This window comes from Marmota flaviventris, chromosome 5 (assembly GCF_047511675.1).
Source record: "Marmota flaviventris isolate mMarFla1 chromosome 5, mMarFla1.hap1, whole genome shotgun sequence".
NCBI lineage: Eukaryota > Metazoa > Chordata > Mammalia > Rodentia > Sciuridae > Marmota > Marmota flaviventris.
Genome location: NC_092502.1, coordinates 123,328,941 through 123,355,553, shown reverse-complemented (window position 1 = coordinate 123,355,553; position 26,613 = coordinate 123,328,941). Strand labels below are relative to the sequence as shown.

The following is a 26,613-nucleotide window of genomic DNA, read 5'->3' as shown; positions in this document are numbered from 1 at the left end:
GTATATATACACAGTGGAATATTACTCAGCAATAAAAGAGAATAAAATCATGGCATTTGCAAGTAAATGGATGGAGTTGGAGAATGTAATGCTAAGTGAAGTTAGCCAACTCCAAAAAATCATATATCAAATGTTTTCTCTGATATAAAGAAGCTGATTCATAGCGGGGTTGGGAGGGGGAGCATGGAAGGATTAGAAACTCTAGATAGGGCAAAGAGGTGGGAGGGTAAAGGAGGGGCATGGAGGTAAAAAAGATAGTGGAATGAGATGGATATAATTACCCTAAGTTCATGTATGAAGACACAAATGGTGTTAATATACTTTGTATACAACCAGAGATATGAAAAACTATGCTCTATATGTGTAATATGAATTATAATATATTCTGCTGTCAAATATAATTAAAATAAAAAATAAATTAAAAAAACAAAACAAAACAGAATGTGCCAGATTTACTACAGCTAAAAATACAAAGGCTGGAAAGAGGATCATCAATTGTGGGAGACCAACCTTACACGTGACTGAGTCACACCCCCCAGCCCTGTCACAGAAATGTGGCAAAGCTTTCCCCACCCTTCTTGGGTCCAAGGGTGGGTGTCTGGTCCATGGGTGTGTCTTGCGACAGCCCCATGGGTGAAGCTATGCTCACCTGTTCCTTTGTAATATAACCCCTTGCCCTGTTTAGGATAGAATCTTCCATGGAAGCGCCTTGTGTGTGTCCCCTTCTCTTACTGTGCCCTTGGGTGTGGCCTACCCAGGTGTCAGTCAACCTGCTGACAGGGGACATCATGAAGATAGACTCAGCCCCCTGAAACCTGACCCCTTGCCTCATTTGAATAGCTTCTCCACAATAAAGGGGATCAGCCTGAGCTCTTGCTGTCTCTTTCTGCAGATCCTTAAGATCAGAGGAGCTGTCACAGTGACCCCAAAGGTATTTGTGTCTCTTGTGTGGTTATTTCGTGCAGCCCAGTTAGCCCAGTTTATCTGGAGTGACCCCTGGGCCTTTTAGTTGAGAGAACAGAAACTGGGCAATCAATATTAGATGAACAATTTGGATTTTCCTGCAAAGTCAGTGAGGAAGCCATGGAAGAGAATGGTAACTATAAAGATCAAAGCAACATTTTTGGAAGATCAATCTGATGCTGATATATTGGAGACTGGAGGAGAAAAACAGAACAAAGTTGGGTAGACCCATTAAGTGACTCTGTTGGTACTCTAGGAATTTGTGATTATTTAGACTAGAGTGTAATAGCACATGAAAAATGAGAGAGTATACAGGAACAGATATGCAAGTGAAGACTTCACAGAGCCTGGCCATAGACTGAATGCAAAGAATAACAGAGAGCATCAAAAGTAACTTTTGGGGTTGGGGTTGTGGCTCAGTGGTAGAGTGCTTGTGTAGCACGCATGAGGCACTGGGTTCGATCCCCAGCACCACATAAAAAAACTAACAGAGATAAACAAAATTAAAATATTGTGTCCATCTACAAATAAAAATAGATTTTTTTAAAAAGTTACTTTTGATCTTGGATAAAAAGCTTATGTGGAAAGAGAAATAAGGAAGTAGAAAAAAAGTTAATTTGTGGAGAAAAGAGCAGTTTAGTATTAGCCATGTTAAATTTGAGATGCTTGCAAAAAATAGGTCCAGGTTAATGGTGAAATGGCTAATTTGTGCTTGAAAGCAAGGCTGGTGTATGTTGGAAAATTACCTATAAAGAAAAGACAGAAGTAATGGAAATAGGTGAACTCTCCTAAGAGAGCTGGAGGAGGGATCTATATTGTAAAGGATAGACACCTTGGGAAAGGTTCACATTTTGGAGGAGAGTGGAGGAAATAAGAGTCAAAGAATACAACAAATGACTATCAGAAAGTTAAAAGAATTCAAAGAAACTTCAGTAAAAGACAAAGGGAAACCAAGATGTGGATCCAGAGAGTAAAATTACCACAAATTAAGGAGAAATTCTACATATTGGTAATGACAAACATAACAACTCTATAGTTAAAAGATAACAAACTGCAGGGTAAAGAAATCTTACCCACCTTTTAGCTGAAGGTTTGGTATCTGCCCGTTTCTCTAGTCTCATCTCCTTTCCTCTTTAGCAATGCTCATATTCTATGAATTCCTCAAGAGCTTGTTCTTGACTCCAAATCTTTGCATGTTGTTCATTACTATTTGCTTGGAATACTATTTCTGCCATGCCTTATCAAGTTAACTTCTCATCTTTTTGATCTTTCAGCTTGTCACCTTTTCTGAGATCATTCACAATTCCTGCTCCTCACCATAAAAATTAGATTATCTTATTAAACTTTCCCCACACTTTGCAGCACTTACCAATTATAAAGCAATTATGCCTATCTGTGTGATTAGTTTATGCCTATCTCTGACATTAGACTGACTGGCAAGCTGCAGGAGAGGCAATGTTTCCATTTAGCTCATTTCATTCCCCCCCCCCCATTCCAGATGCCTAAGTATTTGTGTGTATGCACGTATACACACATGCTTAGCTAACAGAAGGAAACAGTGTATTAATTTCATCTTTTGAAATCGCCTTAATAGTGGCCTGCAGATATGCAGCAGGAGTTGGACATCTCCAAGGTGAGTTTTCAAACCAATGTACAGAGTAAGCAAAAAATGCAAGGATGCGGAATAAGAGTGAAGATAATTTTGCAATAGGTTACATCAATGTTCAGTGTGTAAGTACTGTAATTCCTATTAAGTACTGATTTTTCCAGAGCATAGAGGGTACTACATCATTACTAAACATGATAAAAATCAGGCAAGAAAATGGGGCAGGCACGAGGAGGTAGAACTCCACTACTACCCGTCTCTGCCTTAGCCTAGCCAGCTGGGTTGATGGTTCAGAATGGATCCCTATTGAAACAGCAAGAAATGCAATTACTTTGGTCTTGGAAGAAAAGGTGCGTTAGAAGGGAAAGGTCAGGCTGCAACAGTGCTACTGCAGGAATTCTGGAGGCTCAGAGAGCTTAGATTTATCTGAAAGGCGGCTAGGAGCTAACAGCTCCGGGTGTGGGAGATACAAATTTTTAGCATGATGGTCCGCCCGGGTTCGAAGGTTCTTTCCTGGGGACAAGGAGTAGAAAGTTCAGGGTGGAGAGTTCCTCGTACCTTGCTTGACTCGGGGCTCCCGGGTGATGGCAGCGGCGGCAGGAGGCGGCCTGGTCCCCGGCTTCTTGCTTTGGGTTTCCCCGTCAGCTCCAGCCTCTGCAGATTTGGCTCTGGAAGCAGACACAGCGGCTCGGACCGCCGCAGCTCCCGGCGCCTTGTGTTTCTTGTTCTTACCGCCCATGCTGTTGCAATTGCAGCAGAAGATTCTTCCAGGTCTCAGTCTGGCCTCTACCACAGCAGAACCCACGAGAGTTCTTCACATTACCCGGCTCCCGCGCCGCCATCCAGCGTCCTCCATCCGGGCTTCTCAGACCTGGGCGACTGCTTCACTCAGTTGGTCAGATTCACCAGGCTCCGCCTCTTTGCCCCCCACCCCCACCCCGCTTCGGGAACCTGCCGCTTGCCGGCTACCGAGTGCTGCGGTAAGCGATCTCTTTAAAACCTCTGAACTGTCTATCCGCTAGTAATCCAAAAGGAAAGGAAAGATCAAAACAAAGAAACAAAAACAGAGAAATTCCTTCGGTCGTGCGACTCTATTACTTTTGTCTCCTACGGGCCACGGTTGAGCCTCCGCCTGGCGTCACTGTCGGGGCGGTCGCGGAGCCTCGTGGGTAAAAGGAAGATTCGGTCTGAGCTCGGAAAGATGGCGGAAGCGTTTGGGGATGAGCTGTTCAGCGTGTTCGAAGATGACTCCACCACTGCGGCCGCAACCAAAAAAGACAAAGAAAAGGAGAAGGGAAAATGGAAGGGCTTGCCAGGGTCTGCAGAAAAGGCCGGGTAAGAAAGACGTCCAAGATGTTTTTTTTTTTCTCTTGGTGCCGAGGGCAGAAAACACGATTCTTAGGAAAAGCACAAAATGTGTGTACTGTGAGTGAAGTCGGAAAGTGAAGGGGTTCTGGAAGAAGAGAGGTAGGATAATACTGATTGGGGGAAACCCGATCTTGGCTTTCCCCCATACCGCCAAGCAGCCTGAGCCTCTGCCACAGCTCTTTCCTTTGGCCCACGGTACTGACTCCCATCTGCGCCGCGGGGCCGTGAGGTTTCCCTTAGGTTCTGGGCAAATGCCCAGTTCCTAGCACGTAATCTTTTATAAACGAAATTGATGACTAGGTGAGGGGCAAAGAAGCTTAGAAGAAACGACGTGGGGGTTAAAGAACAAATAGAAACAAGGGAGAGATTCTAATCTCCACGCTATAGATTTCTCGCCCGTAAAATGGAAATTTGATAGTGTCTACCACTTAGGCTGTCATGAAGATTAAATGAGACAATATGTGTTAATCTCCTAACAAGAGTTTAGTACATAATAAAACCAAATAAATGCAAGCTACGAGGAGTTTATTTAGAAAATATTTAAAATTACTAGACCCTAAACGTGTAGAGTAATGCATATAACCACCATAAAGTGTTTATAGCAGAACAACGGAATTCTATTATTTGAATTATGGAAAATAAGGTGGTTCATTATTAATTAACAATATTTATTCTTGTTGTTGCCTGGAAAATACCAAAGAGGTGAATGAATTAGGCATGATTTCATTCTTGAGGAATTTTCTAAGGGGACAGAACACATTTTAAAGAGTTATAACTTTGCATTAGTCAGCAATGGACATAAAATGAACGGTATGTACAGTTAAGTGCTATATAAGTTTGAGATATCTGTGATGTTTAGGGGAGCTTAGATAACAGGATATTCTGGATTGAGGAAATAGTAAATTAAATTAGTGTTTCCTAAGTTGGGGATGGGATAAGTAAAAGTATAGTTCAGGAAAATTACTTGATTAGTGATTGGCAAAGTATATTTTAAGAGTATAGACACTGAAAGCATGAAAGTAGGTTGGAAAGTATTTTCATTTGTCTAGTTTTGAGATGAAAAGAACCTCAGGAAGTAGGAGAAGGAAGGAAAAGATATGAACATTTTGTCAAGGACAAAATTAAGGAGAACAACAGAAGGGGGGTCAGAAGAGACGGGTTTTTAAAATGTGTATGTCAGGGAGAGAAAAATAGGTAAATTCAGAAGTTTTGAGACAAAGTGAAGCAATGGTAATACATCCTTATGGAAATGTACATTGGGTAATTTTAATGAGGGTTGTAAGAGAGACAGACCTGTAGTACTGGCAGTCTCTTATCTCAATAATGTTATTTGAATTGGTGCTGGTTGAGGTGGAGATCCCTATGGGAAAGTATAATGACACAGCAGAGAACTTCAAGAGAAATACTTAAGACCAAAGAGAGATTAGAGGGATGGCAGAAAAACCTGGAGTGTGAAAAATAGTTTTCACCTCTCATTGAGTTGAAGGAAGTGGAAAAGTTTGGGGGAGCTTAAGTATTTTTCAATAGTTACTTTTTAAGTGAGCAACTACAGTATTACAAAAATAATATATGTATGATTTCCAACTTTATACTTTACTTCACAGATACTAATTATTCTACTTTCCAGTGCAGTAGGGTTAAGTTTAGTAGTCTGAAATATAGAAGAAAGTTAATTTATATTTTAATTTTATTAGGAAATATGTGAACATTAGAGAAGGGAAATATATAAGAAAATACAGAGCATTAGTAACTTCAGGTACTTTTTTTTCTTTTTTTTACTACCAGGACTTTAAGTTAGGCTTTCTCATCTAGGCATTTTAGGAAAGAATCCAGTTTGCCTGGGATCATAATCATTGTGTATAATGTGAAATTCTATCTGGTCTCTAAAGCAGTAGGGCATATTCTGAAACTGTAGTGAAAATTTGAAGATCCCAGGTTCAAAGACAGCCTCAGCAAAAGTGAGATGCTAAGCAGCTTAGTGAGACCCTGTCTCTAAATAAAATACAAAATGGGGCTGGGAATGTGGCTCAGTGGTTGAGTGCCCCTGAGTTTAATCCCCAGTATTCCCTCCCAAAATAATAACTGTCCTTATGTATTTAATACTTTAGGCCAAATGCTTTTCAAACTAGGAGATTCTCAAACCATATATATATACATATGTAAAAGGAATGTCATGTACCTACAATTTTGTTTCAGCAATATCAAGTAATGGTAAATCTATTTCCACCCATACTAGGAGATTGTCAAACTATATACATATACTTATGTTACATAAAAGGAACGTCATGTACCTATACCTTTGTTTCAGCAATATCAAGTAATGGTAAATCTATTTCCATGCATACCCTCTTTTAAATCAAATACTACCTATCATGTTATTTCTCTCTCTTTCAGTATTCATTTCATCCCACCCCCTCTAAACAAAAACAAAACTAATAGTAATTCTTTGATAGTGTCTACTCAGTTCATAGTGAGATTTCTTTTATTGTCTTTAAGGGGTTTTTTTGGTAGGCGGTTTGTTTGATTCAGGAACCAGACAAAGCCGGTACACTGTTTTAGTTGTTACTCCTTAAGTCTTTTCTCCATCAATCTCCCTCTTGTTTCTTTATGTCATACATTTCTTTTTTCTTTAAGAAAGAGACAGACTGAGAGGGAGAGAGAGAGGTTTTTTTAAATTTTTTTTTTTTTAGTTTTCGGCAGACACAACATCTTTATTTGTATGTGGTGCTGAGGATGGAACCCAGCGACACATGCATGCCAGGCGAGCGCGCTACCGCTTGAGCCACATCCCCAGCCCCTATCATACATTTCTTTTTGGAAGGACGAGTAAGAGAAGAAACCAGGCCACTTGTTCTGGAGAGTCTCCCACATTCTAGATTGCTTTATTAGACAGTCATTTAACTTGTTTCTCCTTCCTAAGTATTTACTTTAGTTTTAACTTATATCTAGTTCCACCATTGTCCAATAGTCACTATTCACATGAAGCATTTAAAATATGGCTTGTCAGAACTGAGATGTACAAAAAGTATAACATTAGATTTTGAAGACTTAATATGAAAATAGAAGGTAAAATACCCCATTAATTTTTTAAACATTTTATTAGTTATTGATGGACCTTTATTTATTTGTTTTTTTATATGTAGTGCTGAGAATCGAACCCAGTGCCTCACATGCCAGGCAAGCACTCTACCACTGAGCTACAATCCCAGTCCCCATTAATTTTTATCTTGGTTATAATTAACATATTTTGCATAAAGTGGGTTAAGTAAAACAAATTAAAATTTATATTACCTGTTGTTTTAAATCTGTTAAAGTGATTACAAAATTTTGAATTTATACGTAGCTTACATTATATATATGCAAATTCATTTGGCAGTGGTAATCTGGAGACTTGATTAGATTCAGGTTCTTTTGTTTTAGATAAGAATAATTTATAGTGGCATGATGTATTTCTGTTGCCCTACATCATAAGATGCAGATTATCTGTTCCATTCCAAGATTAATCAGTAGGTTATAATGTTAACCAAGATCCCTCATCAGCCTTTCATATAATTGCTTTAGCATCTGCTAATGGTTGCCTAAACCCATTCTTTCATTAGTAGTTGCAAAGTAGAGATTTTTCTATTTTTATCATTTCTTTTTGCTTGAGTTACCTGTAATGTCTCTTAAAAAAATTCCCATATTAGCTCTTTATCTTGAATCATAGTTTGTAAAGAAAAGGCAGAATTAATGCTTGATTCTGAGAAATGAATTCCTTGAGAACGTCCTTTCTTTTGTGTGGTTGCCCACCTGCCTGCCTTTCTTCCTTCTACCTGCCTTCCTCCCTTCCTTATATACTTGAAGTACACTAAACCATTACCACAATCAAGATTGAAATATTTCCATTACCTCCTGAAGTTTCTTGATTTTCCATTGAAATGCATACCCTTTCCTGCAGGCAACCACACAGATCTGTTCCTATAGAACAGCTTGCATTTTCTAGAATTTTACTTGAATTGAATATTATTTAATCTGTTCTGTGGACATATCGTTTATCTATTATGGACATTCATTCAAGTTGTTTTTATTATTATTTCTGATACATAGATGTCCAATCACAGATCAGTGAGAACCCTGCATGTTGGTTCTTACATCAAAAACTCCATCAGTTTTAATTACTTGTGCTTTTTCTTTTTCTTTTTTTTTTTTGAGGGGGAGATACCAAGGGCACTTAACCACTGAGCCACATTATATTCTTAGATAACCCTTTTTATTTTTATACAGGGTTTTGCTTAGTTGCTTAGGCCTTCACTAAGTTGCTGAGGCTGGCTTTGAACTTCTGAACCTCCTGCCTCAGCTTCCCAAATTGCTGGGATTAAAGGGTGCTTTCTGCAAAAGATTGTCTGAATTGCCTAAACATTTTCTGCCCCAGACTGGGATTGAGATAGAGATTTAGGATAGAGGGAGAGAAATACTGAATCTTAAAGGAAACACCCACAGGCCATTGAGATGTAGAAAGCATAGGTATAAATTTCTAGCAACAAGCTGCTGACCCCTGCCCTTGTAAAATGAGGGAAGTAGACAAGTGCAGGGGACATTGGTACAAAATTGTTCAGCTCCACCCTGGATCCACCTCCGAGTCAGGCCCCTGATACAACTCTTCTATAAATATTGTACATCCAGCCCAAGTCAAAGCTGCTTCTCACTCTGGAGATGACCTTCATTTTCCCTTGAATGTGTATCAGCCTTCCTAAATAGAGTATGATGAACTTGGATTTTTGTTTATCCAATATATGAGAAATTATATTTCAATTACTGTTAATTTATAATTTTCTTAATATGAATAAAGCAAAGCATCACTTCTTATGTTCAGAAGCTACTTGATTTTCTTTTTTGTGAGTTGGTCATTTTTTTTTCATATTTTAGAAAATGGATAGTTAGTCTTTTTCTTCTTAATTGTAGAAGCCCTTTTATATTATGGATATTGTTTCTCTAATCTAAATTACATGTATTTTTCCCCTTTTTTGACATTTAAAAATATTTTAATGAGCTACATGCCCAGCCCTGGTTTTACATTTTGCATGTGTATCTCACCATTTTAGTCCAGTGCCTTTTATGGTGTTGAACAGGTTGTCCAGGTATTCTAAAACAATTCCTTTACAAGTATTGTAGGTATTTACAAATGAACAAAAATAATACATGCATTCTATTATGACATATAGCCAAACTTAACACATTAGGAATTAATTTTAACTTGCTTTTGTATAGTTCTCCAAATAAAACTTTCTTGAGTGCTGGAATTATAAGCATGTACCACCGTGACTGGCCACCATCCTGTTTTAAGCCTAGTCAAAAAGTAGGTGTTTCTCTTTGGCATGTGTTATTCTCCAGGCATGATAACAACAATTGGTTGTACTAAACAATCAGTGCTCAATTTTTATTACAGATATATCTAAATGTCATTCAGATAGTGTAAGTACTTTTAAAAACGTCTTTTGTTTGTTTTTGGTACCAGGGATTGAACTTGGGGAGCTTGCCACTGAGCCACATCCTCAGCCCTTCTTTTTATATTTTATTTAGAGACAGGATCTCTCTGAGTTGCTTAGGGCCTCACTAAGTTTTTGAGGCTGGCAGAATGTCTTATTTTTTTATATAATTCTAGACTTTACAGAAAAGCTGTAAGAATGGTATTAAAATCGTTATACATTTCACCTAAATATCCCAAATATTAATATTTTTACCACATTTGCTTTCTTCCCACACATATATGTACATATGTATATATGTGTGTGTGTGTATATATATATATATATGTTTGTATGTTTATATTTTTCTTTGAACTATTTAGAATAAGGAACTATTTAGATTAAGATGCAGACATGTTGCTTATTTACCTCTAAATTCTTGGTACTTCAGTGTTTGTTATCTGAAAATAAGAGCATTCTTTTATATAACCACAGTACAGATTGCAGTGATCAGAATTAGGAAATTAACATTGACATAGTATTATAATCTACAGATTTATTCAGATTTTGACAGTTACTTTAATGTCCTTTGTAAGAAAGGGATTCTATGTTGGAGTACATAATTTGGTAGTCATGTCTTTTTAGTTTCGTGTAGCCTGGACCAATTGTTTGACTTTCATGAGCTTGCAGTCTTTGAAAGATTACAGGCTGATTTTTTTTTCCAAAATTTTTTTTAGTTGTCAGTGGACTTTAATTTATTTATATGTTGAGAATTGAATCTAGTGCCTCACACATGCTAGGCAAGCGCTCTACCACTGAGCCACAACCCCAGCCCAGATTACAGGCTAGTTCTTTTGTAGATTATGAGTTACAGTCTGATTGGTTATAATTCTTTTTGGTCAAATTTATTGTTTGATAAATTTTTTTAAAAAACTTATGTGACCATTTCTTTTACTCTGAGTTTAAAAGTACTTTAAAATAAACCTAAGAAAATATGAAATAAAAAAGGAATAGTGTTCAATTTTACTAGTTATAGAGTATTCTGAGCTTTGATTTGCACCATTCATCTGTTTAAGTAATGATGTTTTTCTTCTTAACGGTGTATACAATACATGGAGCAGTAGTTTTTAGTATTCCCCTTAAAGTAAGAACTGATATATTTCCATTCAGGAAACGTTTTGATGCCAAATTGCAATCAGAGTCAACTAATAGTGGAAAAAATAAGAGAGATGTGGATTTTGAAGGCACGGATGAAACCATTTTTGGAAAGAAGCCCAGGATAGAAGAGTCAGTAACTGAAGACTTAAGGTAATATTTCCACAATAGTAAATGTTAGTAACTCTTAATTTGGTATGAAGTTTTTAAAATTGTTTATATATTGGGTTTTTTAAAAATATTATTTTAGTTGTAAATCGATACAGTATCTTTATTTATTTATTTTTATGTGGTGCTGAGGATCGAACCCAGGGCCTCATGCATGCCCATATATGTTGGCCAAATATATTTTATAATATACTTTTTGCTGAGTTAGGAAAATGAACATGATATTCTTTATATACTATGCAAACATGTAAATATAGCACATTTATGTAAGTTTGGAGAATTGGAAGACAATATAGAAATGATTCATTTTTTGATACTTTAGAGCCAGTTTTGGGAGAAGAATCTTGAAACTTGATTTTTTTTTTTTAAAAGGATAAGTTATGTTTATTTATGTCTCAAGGTGATCACTGAAGAGTAAAATAGGAGAGAAGAATAAAACTGACCCAGTGGAAGGAATAAGTGGGAAGGACCATTAGAAGAAATTAGATATTTATTGTCGCATGTAGCAGTAGAGTGGTTATGAATCCTAAGACTCTTGTCAGTGAACAAGACCCATGGGTATATATGGCTGAATATTCCTTGGTATTTGAATTTCTCAGATTTTGAAAGCTATAACTTTCTACAATGATACCAGTGTTTTTGGTTGACCTGATTTCAGTTGTGGTGATGATCTTTGCAATTTTTTTTCTTTATGTATTATATTCTAGTTAGGCACTACCATGAAGAGCTTATTCTTTCTGAGATTTTTTTTTGACCAGTGAACTAGTAAAATTATCTGCTACAAATGATGGTAGATGTTTCACTTAAATATGTAATATGTACCATTTACCCAAGCCAGTGCATAATATTACCCAAAATTAGTGTGTAATATTGGTAGTTTAAAAATCTTCGTTACTGGGCTGGGGTTGTGGCTCAGTGGTAGAGCGCTCACCCAGCATGTGCAATGTCCTGGCTTTAATTCTCAGCACCACATAAAAATAGATAAATAAAATAAAGATATTGTGTCCAACTACAACTAAAAAAAATAAAATAAAATTGTAATTATTGGGTTCTATCCAGATACATGGATAAGTATGATTATTGACTCTAGCACAGAAATATATATAGTTTTCTTGAATTTTTCGAGTCATGTCATCAATAAACATAATGCAACATTTTGATGAGAAGGAACATTTCTGTAAATTATAGCAACATCTAAATTAGACTACTTTATCTTTTGTGTTCTGTAATGATTTTTATAACCAGCTTCATGTTTTGAAGGAATGACAGTACTTTGAAGAGGTATTTTCTGTTCAAAATAGTCATTGGAACTAAACTGACATAATTCTTTCAATATAATCTTCTTGGTGGTCTATTTGTTCTGTGTTTATAATAAATTCCTGGAACATGTTGAATTCTCAGTATGCATTTGAGTAATGTGACAGATTTTCAGAGTATTAGTAGTATAACTTTTTCCAATATGAAATATTGATAATTGGGTAGTATCATTTTCTTTAACAATACAGATAGGGGGCTTATTTATAGAAAAACAATTTTTGTCATTTTAACAATTTTTTTTTTCTTTAAGTTTGGCAGACCTGATGCCCAGAGTTAAGGTACAATCAGTTGAAACTGTTGAAGGATGTACACATGAGGTAAGCACAAAAGACATGTACTGCATTAGTAACCTAAGTGGGATTTTTCTTTATACTCTGTGGTCTGATGATCAGCAAGTAATTTAACCCTGAAGGCCTTGGAAACAATAAATGGTTTTTGTGGCAATTCATAGTCAAGAGAAAGAACGTGGGAGCTTTGTAATAAAGTCTTGGTTCAGACGCTAGCCCAACATTTTTTCTAGCTACAGTCTTTAGTAAATTTTTTAACCTCTTTGAACATTGTCTTTTGAATTTGTAAAATTGGAATGATTGGTTTTACCTTCTGGAGTGTTGGTAAATATCATATAAGAAAATTCAGTGGAGTACTCAGCACAGAGTAGATGTTTAGTATCTGTTTATTCTTATACTCCTAAAGTCAACTAATGGTGATATTTTTGCAGGTCACTTGATATTTCATGTCTTGCTCCAATGACTGATAAATTGCAGTTTCTCTGTTCTGCCACAAGATGGTGATCTTTGATGGCTTTTAGTATCCATTTAGAAGGGAGGATTTATATTTCTAAGTCAGGACTTTGACACTATTTCTTTTTATTTCAAATATAGCAAGTTATTACTGGTAATTAGAGAATATTTTTCTTAAATATATATTTTTATTTATTTATACGCGATGCTGAGAAACAAATTCAGTGCTTCACACATGCTAGGCATGCGTTATACCTCTAGCCACAATCCTAGCCCCCTGGAGAATCTTAAAGTATCTATTGAATGAGCAGAGAAATTCCAAATTAATAAAAAATGGTTTTTATATGGAGTTAGAACTTTATTTGTTAAAATAGCTGTTTTACTAGAACGTTAGGTTCTTAAATATCTATCCCTTAGATAATATTTAGTTTTTCAGATGTAATGCCAATTTGATCATTCATTTCACTCTTAATTTTAGACTCTATTCTATCTGGGCTTATGAAAGTCAGGGAAGAGGAAAGGAAAAAATGTCTATATGTCTATATCTCCTGCATTGAAAAGCTCAAAAGTTTCCCTGTGCTCTGTGATTATCTTTAATTCTGCCATTCTATCTATCTATCCCCTCTTACTTTCTGAGCAGGTAACTTCATCAGTTACTTTATGTAGAGGCTTGAGTTGGAAAGTATTATAACCTCTTATCACCAAGCCTGTCTGTCTCTGTCATTATCTACCAAAAGAAAAATACATTACCACTTCAGGCTAACTATGATTGTTCTGCCAGTATTCTTGACTATATCTTATCCTGTCTTCAAAGAGACTTTCTCAGTTTTGTTTTCCCTTGTTTGTGGAGTTTCCTTTTCTGTATTTGCCATTTCCTATCAGCATCTGAACATTCAAAAACTTCTCTTTTGTTGAAAATTATTTTTCATCCACTATATGTACTGTATTGTTTTCCTCCCTGGTTATAGTTATTCATTCAACAATATCTTTTGAGTGCCAGGTACATTTTACTGCATACTGAGTATGAAGAGATAAAAGAGATACAGTCCCTTCTTAGAATTGCTATTGAGTTGTCTGCTTCAGGAAACCCTGTTAGATTTCTTAACCTTTCATTTATCTTTCAATCCACTACAATTAGATTTTTCCCTATTTCTTTGAAACTGCTTTGGTAAAAATCACTAGTGACTAATTACTAAGTATTTAATTCTTGATCATTCTACTAATGTTCCACTTTTCTGACTCCTTAGTCTCTATGTGCTTCTTTTTCTACCTCTGTTATTTTGTTATTATTCAGATTGTTTTTAGAGAATAAAAACACAACTCTGATTCTTATAGAAGTAAAAACATAATTTTGTTTTTGGTGCTAAATCTCAGGAATGTTAAATTCTTAATTGCTTACTGTTGATATTCGTTATTCATATCTTAGAAAGTACCAGGAGAGATGTGGTAGAAGTCAATTTACTTAGCCAGATACGGCTTACCAGTTTGAGCATACCTTGGTGGGGATCACACCATGATTTGAGGCCTAACTTTCATACTCAGCTCTAGAAAATTGATTTTGTTATAGTAGCAAAGGTTGGGTACTCTAGGATAGACTCAGATTCATCATACATACAAGATGTGGTGGGGATGGGGGGCTATACCAAAGAATCTCGTTTCTTTTTTTTTCCTAGTTGTCGATGAACCTTTATTTTATTTATTTACATGTGGTGCTGAGAATTGAACCCAGTGCCTCACACAGTGCTAGACAAGGGCTCTACCACTGAGCTACAACCCCAGCCCAGAAGTTTTCACACTGTTAAACTATCAAGGAATCAAAGTTAGTAACTTGGTCTTGGAATCATAATAAAGAGAAATATATAATCTTAAAGGAAAAACTGATGAGAACACTTCATATCCCTCATGTTTGTTTACTTGTGAGTTGTTTAAAATATCTCTTAGGTTAATTTTTATAAATTGTGCTGTATAAACTACCAAATTCTGACTTCTGGTTTTACTTTATAGATTTCATTTTGAACATCACATTTCTTCTGACACATCATTCATACTTGGTATTATTCATTGTTTCATATTTTCTTAATTATTCGATCTTTAGTCATTCCTTACTGAAACTCTACTCACGTTATCTATAGAATAAATAAGAACTAATCTTATTCAATATTTGTTAATGGAAGTTTTGACATTTAGAAATGATTCCTAATTTCTGTATGTACCTTACTTTAACCTGTGGCTTTTTACACTAATTGTTTACTTTCCTAGTGTATGGTTAGGAATGTGTAAACATTGGTGATATTAATCTTTTTAAGTCTTGAGAGTTTGGGTACATTATGAACTCCAGATCTTAATCTTTACTGGAAGGAAATTAATTTCCTGTTCCAAGCAATCAGAGGTATCATTTTATTCCCTAGACTTTTCTTTCCTGTGGTGACATCCCATTTTCTATTCTTCAACCTTTTTGAGTATTTTTAATGTCAATCAATATATTAGGAATGGAAAATGTAAATAATAAATACAGTTTCTTCATAAATACAGTTTCTTCAGGGAGATAACCTTACAAGTTTCAGTTACATTACTGTTAGACCAAAATTAGTAGAGGTATTTTTAAATGTTGTAGTTTGACCTTTTTGCTTTGTTAGGCAGGGTAGTTAATTTTATGTCTAAGACTATTGGAAACGTGCTAGTTGATCACTCTGATTTTTTTCAAACCATCGTTGATTTTTGAAGTGCTGAATATCAGTAAGTTTTTTTTGTTTTTTAATTTTGACGCCAGGTTGCACTTCCTGCAGATGAGGATTATTTACCACTTAAACCTCGAGTCGGAAAAGCAGCAAAGGTATGGACTTTGGATAACACAGTTTATAAAGTTTGAGAGACTTTTTCCTTAGAAATCTTTAAAAAAATTGTTTTTTACTTCCGTGTGTGTGTGTGTGTGTGTGTATCAGAAAGATGACAGCAAAAGAATATAGTGGGAACTATATTAATATATAATCATGCTGGAAACTAAGAATTATGCGATAGATTTTACAACATTGGAATAGTGATTGTTAACCTTGTTAAAGAATCTAATGAAAGTTGTCAACCTTTCTTTAGAAAAAAATGCACATTTGTAAGTGGTGCTGTAGTTTTAGAGGTTCTGGAAAAACAGACTGATTTTATTAGATGAATTTTGAAGTCCTGATAGACCTTAAATGATTAACAAATTTTTTTTTTTTAAACATTTAATCGTTAGTTGTAGGTGGACACAATACCCTTAATTTAGTTTTTATGTGATGTTGAGAAACGAATCCAGTGCCTCACGCATGCTAGGCGAGCGCTTTTCCTCTGAGCCACAACCCCAACCCCTGATTAACAGATTTTTGAGGTAGTTTTTTCCAGGTAATTTTCTGAAATAAAAAAAGGAAGTATGTAGGAGTAAGCTTGGAATTCTTAAAGCCTCATAGTTATTTTATTCTGCTTTTGCTGAATAAACTGAAGTAAAAGACTACATTTTTCAGAGCCTTAGAGTACCTTTCTCTGAAATAATACATACCTGTTTTAGGGGTTGTAAAGATTAATTATGATATATGGAAGATGTGGTGCACAGTGCCTATCACACAGCATGTTTCTTGTAAATACTAATGATTGTTTTATTATTATTTAAATATGATGTAATAATTAAAAGATTAAATGGAAGAGTAATTTATGCCATTTGGGAAAAAAAGTGTTTTTACTCTTCCTAATGTTTTCTTGTAGGTGGTATATTTCCTAATTAAAATCATAAAGAAATGCTCCCAGAATGCTTTTGGCGGCAGTCTTTCTCTTGATGATACCTAGGTTTTTTCATGCAGATATTAATGTTTTGTTTTTGTAGGAGTACCCGTTTATTCTTGATGCTTTCCAAAGAGAAGCCATTCAGTGTGTTGATAACAATCAGTCTGTTTTAGTATCTGCACATACATCAGCAGGGAAAACTGTATGTGCTGAGTAAGTAACTTTCTTTTTAAATAAAATCCTGAAATCACTAGAAAGGGATAAGAGAAGGCATCCTTGCCTTGTTCCAAGTAGTAGGGAAAATACATTCCATTTTTCATTATTAAAAAGAACATTACCATAGGTTTTTCATAGATACCCCAGTCAGTTTGGGGAAGATCCCTTCTGTTGTTCCTAGTTTGCAGAATTTGTGTATGTATATGTGTGTGCACACACATGTATGCATATAAAAATATTTCTGTACTAGATTTTATCTGATGTTTTTTGGGGTCATGTATTGAAAAGATATGTTTTTGTTTTGATTTTTGTCCTGCTATTGTGACGAAATATGTTGATTGGCTTTCAAATGATGAATAATTCTAAGAAAAGCAGCATTTGGTCATGATGGTCTTTATTACCATGTTGTTGGATTTGGTTAGTTTAGTTTTTGTTAATTTTTATATCTGTTCCTGAAGAGTATTGCTTTTTAGTTTTATTATAATGTCTTTTTCTGGTGTTAGTAACAGGGTGATGTTTACTTTTATATTTTTCTTTGATTGATCTGACTAGAAGTCTGTTGATTCATATTAATCTAAAATTTCAGCTTTTGATTTCATTGATTTTCCTCTATTCTGTTTTCCTTTTTATTGACTTTCTCTTTGATCTTATTCTTCCTTTCATTAATTTTGGGCTTTAGTTACTCTTTTAATAGTTTCTTTAGGATAAAAAGTTGAGGTAATTAATTTGAGATATCTTTTTCCTAACATATGCATAATTTAATGAAGTAAACTTCATCTAACATTGTTTTAGCTGTATCCCACAATCTTTTTTATGTTTTATTTGATATATTTGTAAAATGTTTTTAAAATCTTGATAAATTATGTTTGATCCAAGTTCTGTGTGGTGTCATTTTCCTTCTGCATGAAGAAATTCTTTAAATATTTAATATTTAAGTTCTTTAAATATTAGTGTAAGTCTACTAATGAGAAATTATGTTAACTTGTATACATCTAAAATAGTCTTTCTCATTTTTGAAAAGATATTTTTCCTTAGTTAGAATACTAATATTTTTAAGATCACCTTTTTGACTTGCACAGTTTGTGACCAAAAAAATTCTCTGACATCCTTTGTTTCTCTGTATATGTCTTTTTTTTTTCTGGGTCTGCTTTAAATATTTTATCTTTATCACTGGTTTTAAACATTTTTGCTTATGATACACCCACCCTAGTGTAGTTTTCATGGATTTCGGGTTTGTTTTTTGCAGTGTTCCCATGGTTGTCCTTCTAGGACTCTACTTACTTTATGACAGTTATCTCAACTTACTGATTCTATGTTCATTTTTTTTTTAATGTTTTATTTTGGGGTCATTTCTAATATAGCATCTCAAATTCATTATCCTCTGAATTGTTAAATCTGCCATTAATCTCATTTAGATGCCTTATTTTAAAATTTCAGATATTGTGGTTTTCTTTGCTAGAAGTCCAACTTATTTATTTTTTGTTCCTTATCATAATACCATAAAGTACAATCCTGAATGTCATAGTCTTTCAGGAGTATTGAAATCCTGGAAGATATAAATCCCTAAAGTCCTGAAGATCAGTCCCAAAAAATAAAAATCCCAAAAGTTGAAAATTTGACAAAATCCTGAAAACCACAGTTTCCAATGGGGAAAAAATGTCTACATGAAAGTTGTAGAAGGATGAATTCTTGGAAGGAATTAGTGTGTTTTCTGTTGTTAGCACAATTCTGTATGTTTTTAAAATGAGGGTGTTTCTAGTGGAGATGAGTATGTGAATCTCAAGTGGGTGAGGAAGATCTGCTTTATAGAGAATGAATATGAACATATTCTTTAAGAAGAGATGTGCCTAAAAGAGGAAAAGTAGCTGTGATAGCCACATGATGCTTGGAAATAAAATTAACAGTCATGAAAGTTGGCCAACTCTTAAGACTACACTGGTACAGTTGCCCAAAATCTGTCCCTATAGGCAGTTGTTGAAATTTTTTTTCTTTTTCTTAGCATTTTTTTTCACTTTTTTGTGTTTCTTGCCATTAGACCCAGGCAAATGATCATACTGGGCAAGTGCTCTGCCATTGAATTATATATACTTCAGCCTTTTTTCCCACTATTTTCCAGCATTAAAAAAAAAAAAAAAAAGTTATGCTCTATGTTTCATCTTTGCTTCACTTCTAATATTGGAGAATAAATTAAATAAAGTGAACTCTAATTTATGTTTTGCGTTTTTTGAAAATTTAATTATTTGAAAGTGCATTACTACAACATTGATTCGTATTTAAGCACTGTCCCTGAACAGAAAAACATTGAAACTTTATCAGTAAATAAAAGAGACATCTTTTTGTACATCTGCCTTTGTGAAAGTTAAAGTTTCTTGAGATCTTGATTCTTTGGGCAAGCTGCCCATGGAGTGGCAACCTATCAATTTTTGATAGGTCTCCTTAAAAAGATGGGTTGTTTATTACATTATTTCAAATGATTGAAATTTAAAAGCTGAGTACACACAATTACTAACCATAGTGATATACATTTTACTTTTTGACCTATTATGGTTCATCTGCTCATAATTGTTATACCCATGCATCTATCAATATATCTGAGTGTTTATGCTCACAAAAATAATATGTTAATATAGCCTGCTATATTATGTAAAGTGGCCTATTAAGTGTTGTTCTGTGTTTTATATATTTCTCAGATTTCCTTACAAATGTACATAAACATCTTCTAAAGAATTTGAAATTTTTTCTTTTACCTTTTTGAGATTTTGAGTTTGGGGCATTTTGATTTTGGGAGATTTCAGCATTAAGAATTACAGTGTTCAGGTTTGTATCTTTCAGGATTATGACTCAAACCTGTATTTTTAATATATCCCATGTATCTTAACATTCCTTTAGTTTTTTGAAAATATGGAATACAATTAGAAAACTTTTTAAATGTTCTGGTTATTACCGCTTTTGTCTGTGTTATTTTCTGATCTGTTTTGATATATTAGACTTTTTCTTTCATTATGTAAAAGTATATTCCTGCTTCTTTACGTACTGCTTTGATTGGTTGTTTGGCTATTTTTAGTTTTTAATCGCTTGACCATGTTGTGACTTTACATGATATTTTTCTGTTTCTCGTGCTTGAGTTTGTTGGCCTCTTAGATTTGTGGGTTTGTTATGGTTTTCATCAAATTTGGGAAATTTTAAAATATTTTCCCATCACTCTAGTCTTTTGAGGATTTCAATCATAGTTGGCCACTTTAAGTTGTTCCAGAATCCACTGATATTTTACTTGCTATTATTTTTTGGTGTTTATTTTGATTCATTTTGGTAGTTTCTGTTGCCATGGCTTCAAGTTTATTCATAACTCTTCTGCAGTATCAAATCTGCCCTTCTCCTATGTTTTTCATCGTAGACACTGCATTTTTCATCTTTAAAGTTTGACTTAGGTCTTTCAGTGTTTTCTAGGTTTCTACTTAACATGTTATTTTCTTGAGCATGTAGAATATAGTTATGTAATGTTTAACATCCTTATTTATTAATTTGGTCGTTGGTCTTATGTTTCATTCCTGTACATACTTGAGATATATGTTCTGTGTTATAAATTACTTGGGAAAATGTCTTCCTATTGAGGCTTACTTTTATGATTATTTTAGGCAGGATCAGAGCAGCATTTAGCCTAATGGTGGGCATATGTTTCTCATTACTCAGTACTCTTCTTGCTATTCCACCCAGTGTCTTGTGAATCATAAAGTTTTCCAAGGTGGTTGGTAGAAATCCAAATTGCTCCCAGTTCTGAGTGAGATTTGATCATTTTTATCTTTGCTTCTTTGGGTTGGTTTTTGTCTGGTCTCAAATAGTTGCCTAAGATTTTACTGGTCAGTACTGTCTGAATACTTATAAAGGCTCAGCAGATATTCAGCACCCTCTCTCTGCAACTTTGTCCTCTCTGGTATTCTGCTCTGCAAACTCTTAATTGCCTTGGCATCCCCAGACTTACATGTTGATCCATTCAATTTAGGAAAACCTCTAGGTTCTGCCTGGGCTCCCCATCATGGAATTGTCTTATAGTTGTTTCAATTGGGTGGGTAAAGGTAATCCCCATTACTCTGTCTTAACAATAATTGGATGTTTTCTGTATTTTTAAAAAAATATTTTTTAGTTGTAGTTGACGCATACCTTTATTTTATTTTATTTATTTTTTAATTTTATTTGTATGTGGTGCTGAGGATCGAACCCAGTGCCATGCTCGTGCCAGGTGAGCGCGCTACCGCTTGAGCCACATCCCCAGCTCCCTTTAAGTACTATATTATATTAAATATTATATTATAAAATATTAATTTTTTGTCACTTTAAAGATTATAATTTGCATTTTTAATGTCATCACCAAGTGATATATGTGTATTAAAGTTAGAAAGGAACTGGGCCAAGCTAAAAAAAGTAGATTGTGTTCTTAGAAGAATAGCATTACCTTAGATTATTAGAGGGAAGTGAAAGGAGAGGAAGGCAGGGGATGGGGATAAGAAAGAGAGAATGAAACAGACATTATTTATGTATGTATGTGACTGTATGACCAATGTAATTCTACAATAAATTATATATTTCAATCATTCCTTGGTATTGGTGGGGAATTGGTTCCTGTTTCCCCCTTGAATACCAAAATCTATGGATGCTCAAGTCACTTATATTTAAAATGGCACATTATATACATGTAATCTACATACATCCTCTCATATATTTAAGTCATTTCTAGATTACTTATAATTACCTAATACAACGTAAATGCCAAGTAAGTAGCTGTTATCCTGTATTGTTTAGGGAATAATGATAAAGTCAGGTTTAATACAAAGTTTTTTCCCTATATTCTGTCTGAGGTGTGTTAAATTGTAGATGCAGAACCTATGAATATGGAGAGCCAACTGTTTTTCAGTAGTGCACGTATCTAATGTAGGAACAAACACACCTTTGTTGAATATGTTTAAACTTTTATTTAATTAATATTTTTAAAAATATATGACAATTTAAAGCAATGATTATAACTGTATTGCAGGGTTTACAGTATATGCAGTTGAAATAGATACATACATGAGATAATATTAAATAGCACAAAAAAATATTACAGCCAAGATTTCAATATAGTATTTTACAGAAATTGTGATTGTGATAAAGGTGAAGAGAAAAGCAGTAGAGTAGCTATTAAAAAGGTAAATCGAATAAAACTAAAGACTCAAAAAGGGAATTAAAATGGTATACTAAAACAATAGTGATTTACACGATAGAATGTAGTAAAGGAGAAAACATGAAACAGACAAGAGACATCAAAATAATATTATCAAAATAATTGCCAAGTCAACAACAAAAAGCAAATGTAAATCCAACCATATCAATCACTAAATTACTAAAATCATATAAAATATCTTCTCCAACCAGAAATTAAATTGGAAATAAAGAGCACAAAGATATAGGAAAATCACCAGATGTTTGAAAAGTAAACAGCATAAGAGAAAATCAAAAGGGAAATTAAAAAATGAATGAAAACAAAACCATAGAATTAACAAAATTTGTGGGGTGCATCTTAAGCTGTACTAAAGAGAGAAATTTAGAGCTTTAACTATTTACGCCTGAAGAATTACCTAAAATCAATGGTTTGGATGCGAATTTCCCCCAAATGCTCACATGTGAGACAATGCAAGAAAGTTCAGAGGATAAATGATTGGGTTATGAGAGCCTTAACTCAATTAGTGAATCATTCTCCTGATGGGATTAATCAAGTAGTGACTGAAGGCAGATAGGTTGTGGCTGGAGGAGGTGGGTCATTGGGAGCATGGCATGGAGTATGTATTTTGTATCTGGCCATGAAGTCTCTCTCCCTTTCTTCTTCTCTTTCACTCTCCCTCTCTTTTTTTCTCTCTCTCCCTCTCTCTGCTGTCTGATCATCATATGAGCTGCTTCCCTCTGCTAGAAAGTTAAGACAAGAGTATTGTGATTTGGAGCCCCGCCTGGGCATCTAAGACTTGTCTCAGAATTTAAAAATAAATTTAAGTACTCTGAGGACTGGGTTCAATCTCTGCTACTGCCCTACCAATAAAACTTGTTTACTCATAGAGTTCTTATAATGCAACAAGACTAACAAGTCAATTAAAAATATCAGCAAAAATCTGAAATAAACACCAAAATTAAATCACCAAAGATGGATAAATAGATAAGTACATGAAACAGTGCTTACCAGCATCATTAGTCATCACAGAACTGCAAATTAAAATCACTATATGACATCACTACATACTCACTAAAATAGATATAATAAGAACTAATAACACCAAGAGTTGGCAGTGATACAGAGAACTAACACCTCATATATTACTGGTAGGAATAAAAAAAGGTAATGCCACTTTGGAAAATAGTTTGACAAGTTCCAAAAGAGTTAAATACTTATTTTCATTAAAATGTAGAAATTAAATTTCTGGGTTACCCAAGAGAAATGAAAACACAGACCCAAAGACTTACACAGGAATGTTTTTACCTGTATTATAATAGCCAAAAACATGATCATGGTTATCTGTGGCTGAAGGTACAAGTGAATTTGAATGCAAATTGTATGGATGCAAGTCTCCTAAAACTGATGAGGGTTATATAGTTGAAGTAACTTAGTAAAACTCACTGACCTGAGTATTTATAATGAGTGACATTAACTGCATGAAAATTATATAGTAGGAAAACTGTGTCCATAACCCTGGCAAATTTTTTAAAATATTCTGATATTCTATCCTAGGATTTGAGAGCAGGTTTCTGTATACATGTGAAAACTTTCTCTAATATAAATTCTCCTCTTTAGGAAAAATAAAAACCAGGTTACATAAATGGCCAGAATCCAAATGACTATATACGTTAACTTTAAAAGCATAGTGCACCCAATATAGCACTATTTTATTTGTCTCTCTAAGTGAGATAAATAATTGAACTAAGAGTAGTTAAACCTATTTTCTATAATACCTATGCCTTAGGAGGAAACTAGCATCTAACTGCAGCACCTTTTGAAAAGGAATGAACTGGTAAGAAATAAGTCAACTCCACTGAACAGAACTGGAGTGGTAGAGGACTGTACTGTATTTGGGGCTGGAAAATAGATCAAGACATCTGCAAAGAGTTGATGCCATAAGATGACACTGCAAAATCCAAAATCACTCCTCTCTTTCTGAGAAAATTTCATAGGCTAAGAAAGTGTGGACAGAACTAATAAATAGGTGACTAGATAAGTGTTGACTGTACCAAAAACATGAAATAAAATTCTAGGGTTTGGTGTTGTAGCTCAGTGGTGGAGTGCTTGCCTAGCATGTGTGAGTCACTGGGTTAGATTCTCAGCATTTTGCATATAAATAATAGAATAAAGGTCTATCAACAACTAAAAAAAAATACTTAAACATTTCTTTTAAATTTTATGGCGCATGAAATATATCACTGTGCCAAAGTAAAGGGAATGATAGGATGATTGGTGTCATTTTATGTGTTTCTTTTTCTACGGTCTTTACTTTAATTGCCTCCTGTTAATAGTACCTAATTCAGCTGCCAGCAGAAAAGGTAATAGAAAAATAAAATATTATAGATTATTAAAAGTCAAACCAAAAAAGTCAAGTCTGCAACAGACTACAAAATATCATTCATGTTGAAGAATACAATCTACTTTTTTAGCTTGGCCCAGTTCTTCCAACTCTAATACACAAATATCACTTGGTGATGACATTAAAAATGCAGATTATAATTAAAATATTATATTAAATACTATATTATACAATATTAATATTTTTATCACTTTTAGATTATAATTTGCATTTTTCATGTATATGATATATGTATATTAAAGTTAGAGAGGAACTGGGCCAAGCTAAAAAAAGTAGATTGTGTTTTTAGAAGAATAGCATTACCTTAGATTATTAGAGGGAAGTGAAAGGAGGGGAAGGCAGAGGATGTGGGGATAAGAAAGATAGTAGAATGAAACAGACATTGTTTATGTGTGTGTGTGACTGTATGACCAATGTGATTCTAAAATATGTATACCCAGAAAAATGAGAAATTATATCCCATCTATGTATGATATATCAAAGTATATAAGTGCATTCTACTGTTATAACTAATTAAAACAAATAAAAAATTTAAAAAAAGAAAGAAAAGAAAATACTAGCAAAAAATTAAAAATTTTATTTTATTTTCCTATATTTTGTCCAATAGAAAGACTCTCATAAGTTTATTTAACCAAAGAATGTAAAAGAATTTTACATATAAAATAATATATAAAAACTAGAAACTTTAAAAAAAATGCAGATTATGATTCAGTGATTATAGATAGGGTGAGGCCAGAGATTATCCAGTAAGTTCCCAGGTGAGAATCAGTGTGTCTGGTATAAGAACAATACTTTCAGTAGCAGAACTCCAGGATAATTTTATTAATATTTTTAACTTTTTATTTTAAAATTTGCAGACAGGAAAGATTTAAAAGGAAAAATTTTTCAGCAAGCTTACCATGGAGGCATAATTCAACATTTTGCAACATTTTTAAGAAGAAAAAATTGGAAATAATCCAAATACTATCAGGAGATAAATAAAACCATTGTCGTCTATCCATATATAATACAGTACAGTTTTAATTAGATGTATAAGTGTGCTTTTGTCCTGTATATCCTTATGAATAACTCTAAAAACAATAAGTGTTTCCTTATATCCTTACTAATTCTAGGCTATAATTTAAAATTTTTATCAGTCAAGCATATCTGAAATGATATTTAGTTATTTTCATAAGCATTCCTCAATGAATTATATCTTTATGCCCTTACATATTCCTTTTTAAAAATTTGTTATTTTTTTCAATATACACATAGAATGGATTTGGACATATCATACATGTATGGAGTATGACATTCCAATTAGAGTCTCATTTTGTGATTTAACATGATATGGAGTAACATTGGTTGTGTATTCGTATATGAACATAGGAAAGTTATGTCTGATTCATTGTTCTGTGTTTCCTATTCCCATCTCCCCTTCCTTTTTATTCCCTTTTTGTAATCCAGTCTAATCCCCCAACCTTTATTCTATGTTTGCATTCACATATCAGAGAGAACATATGCCTTTTGGTTTTTGGGGATTAGCATATTTCACTTACTGTGATAGTCTCCATTTCATCCATTTATTGGGAAATGCCACAATTTCAAGAATAATGGTCTTTAAGTACACCCATGTATTTATTTTTTTCTTTATTTCCTTTGTCACAGTAGTGGGGATTGAACCCAGAGGTGCTCTACCTTTGAGCTACAACCCTACTATTATTTTTCATTTGAGAGGGGGCCTTAAGTAAGTTGCAGAGTCTGGCCTGGAACTTGGAATCTTCCTACCTTAGCCTCCTGAGTACCTGGGATTTTAGGTATACACCATTGTTTCTGACCATACAGTCTTAGTCTTAATTCCTTGATTCTTTGGTTGTGTTTTCTTTCAGCCTGAAGTATTTTTAAGAAAAATTTTCGTAGATCTGTTTGTTAACACTGAATTTCCTCAGTTTTTATTTGAATCTTCTTTATTTTGCTTTTTGTTTTTAAAGGATTGTCACTGGATATAGAATTCTTGGTGTTCTTTTTTTTTTTTTTTCTTTCAACACTCAGGACAAATCATTCTCTTAATGCTATTTCATTCTACTTTATTGGTTTGTTGGTTGGTTGATTTTGGTACCAAGGATTGAACACAGGGGTACTTTATCACTGAGCCATATCCCCAGCCCTTTTTATTTTATTTTTTTTATTTTGAGATAGGGTCTTGCTAAATTACTTAGAGCCTCACTGAATTGCTGAGGCTGGTTTTGAACTTGCAATCCTCCATTCTCAGCCTGCCAAGCCACTGGAATTACAGGCATATGCCCCTG

The 26,613-nt window shown here is 34.1% G+C and overlaps 2 protein-coding genes across 3 annotated transcripts in view; one reads left to right on the top strand and one right to left on the bottom strand.

The window, feature by feature from the left end:
- Positions 1–3,435, bottom strand: part of Dhx29 (DExH-box helicase 29) — a 46,530-nt gene extending 43,095 nt beyond the window's left edge. Inside the window, exon 1 of the mRNA XM_027938161.2 lies at positions 3,128–3,435. Within this exon, the coding sequence (XP_027793962.2) occupies positions 3,128–3,308 (181 nt within the window). The 5' untranslated portion in view covers positions 3,309–3,435. The remainder of the gene's footprint in view (positions 1–3,127) is intronic.
- Positions 3,436–3,722: 287 nt separating this feature from the next.
- The window catches only part of Mtrex (Mtr4 exosome RNA helicase), a 97,212-nt gene continuing 74,321 nt past the window's right edge, over positions 3,723–26,613 (top strand). For both annotated transcript variants that reach the window (XM_027938098.2, XM_071612604.1), the window contains exons 1-5: positions 3,723–3,904; positions 10,552–10,689; positions 12,272–12,338; positions 15,532–15,594; positions 16,612–16,724. In XM_027938098.2, coding sequence (XP_027793899.1) covers positions 3,771–3,904; positions 10,552–10,689; positions 12,272–12,338; positions 15,532–15,594; positions 16,612–16,724 — 515 coding nt within the window. In that variant the 5' untranslated portion in view covers positions 3,723–3,770. The remainder of the gene's footprint in view (positions 3,905–10,551; positions 10,690–12,271; positions 12,339–15,531; positions 15,595–16,611; positions 16,725–26,613) is intronic.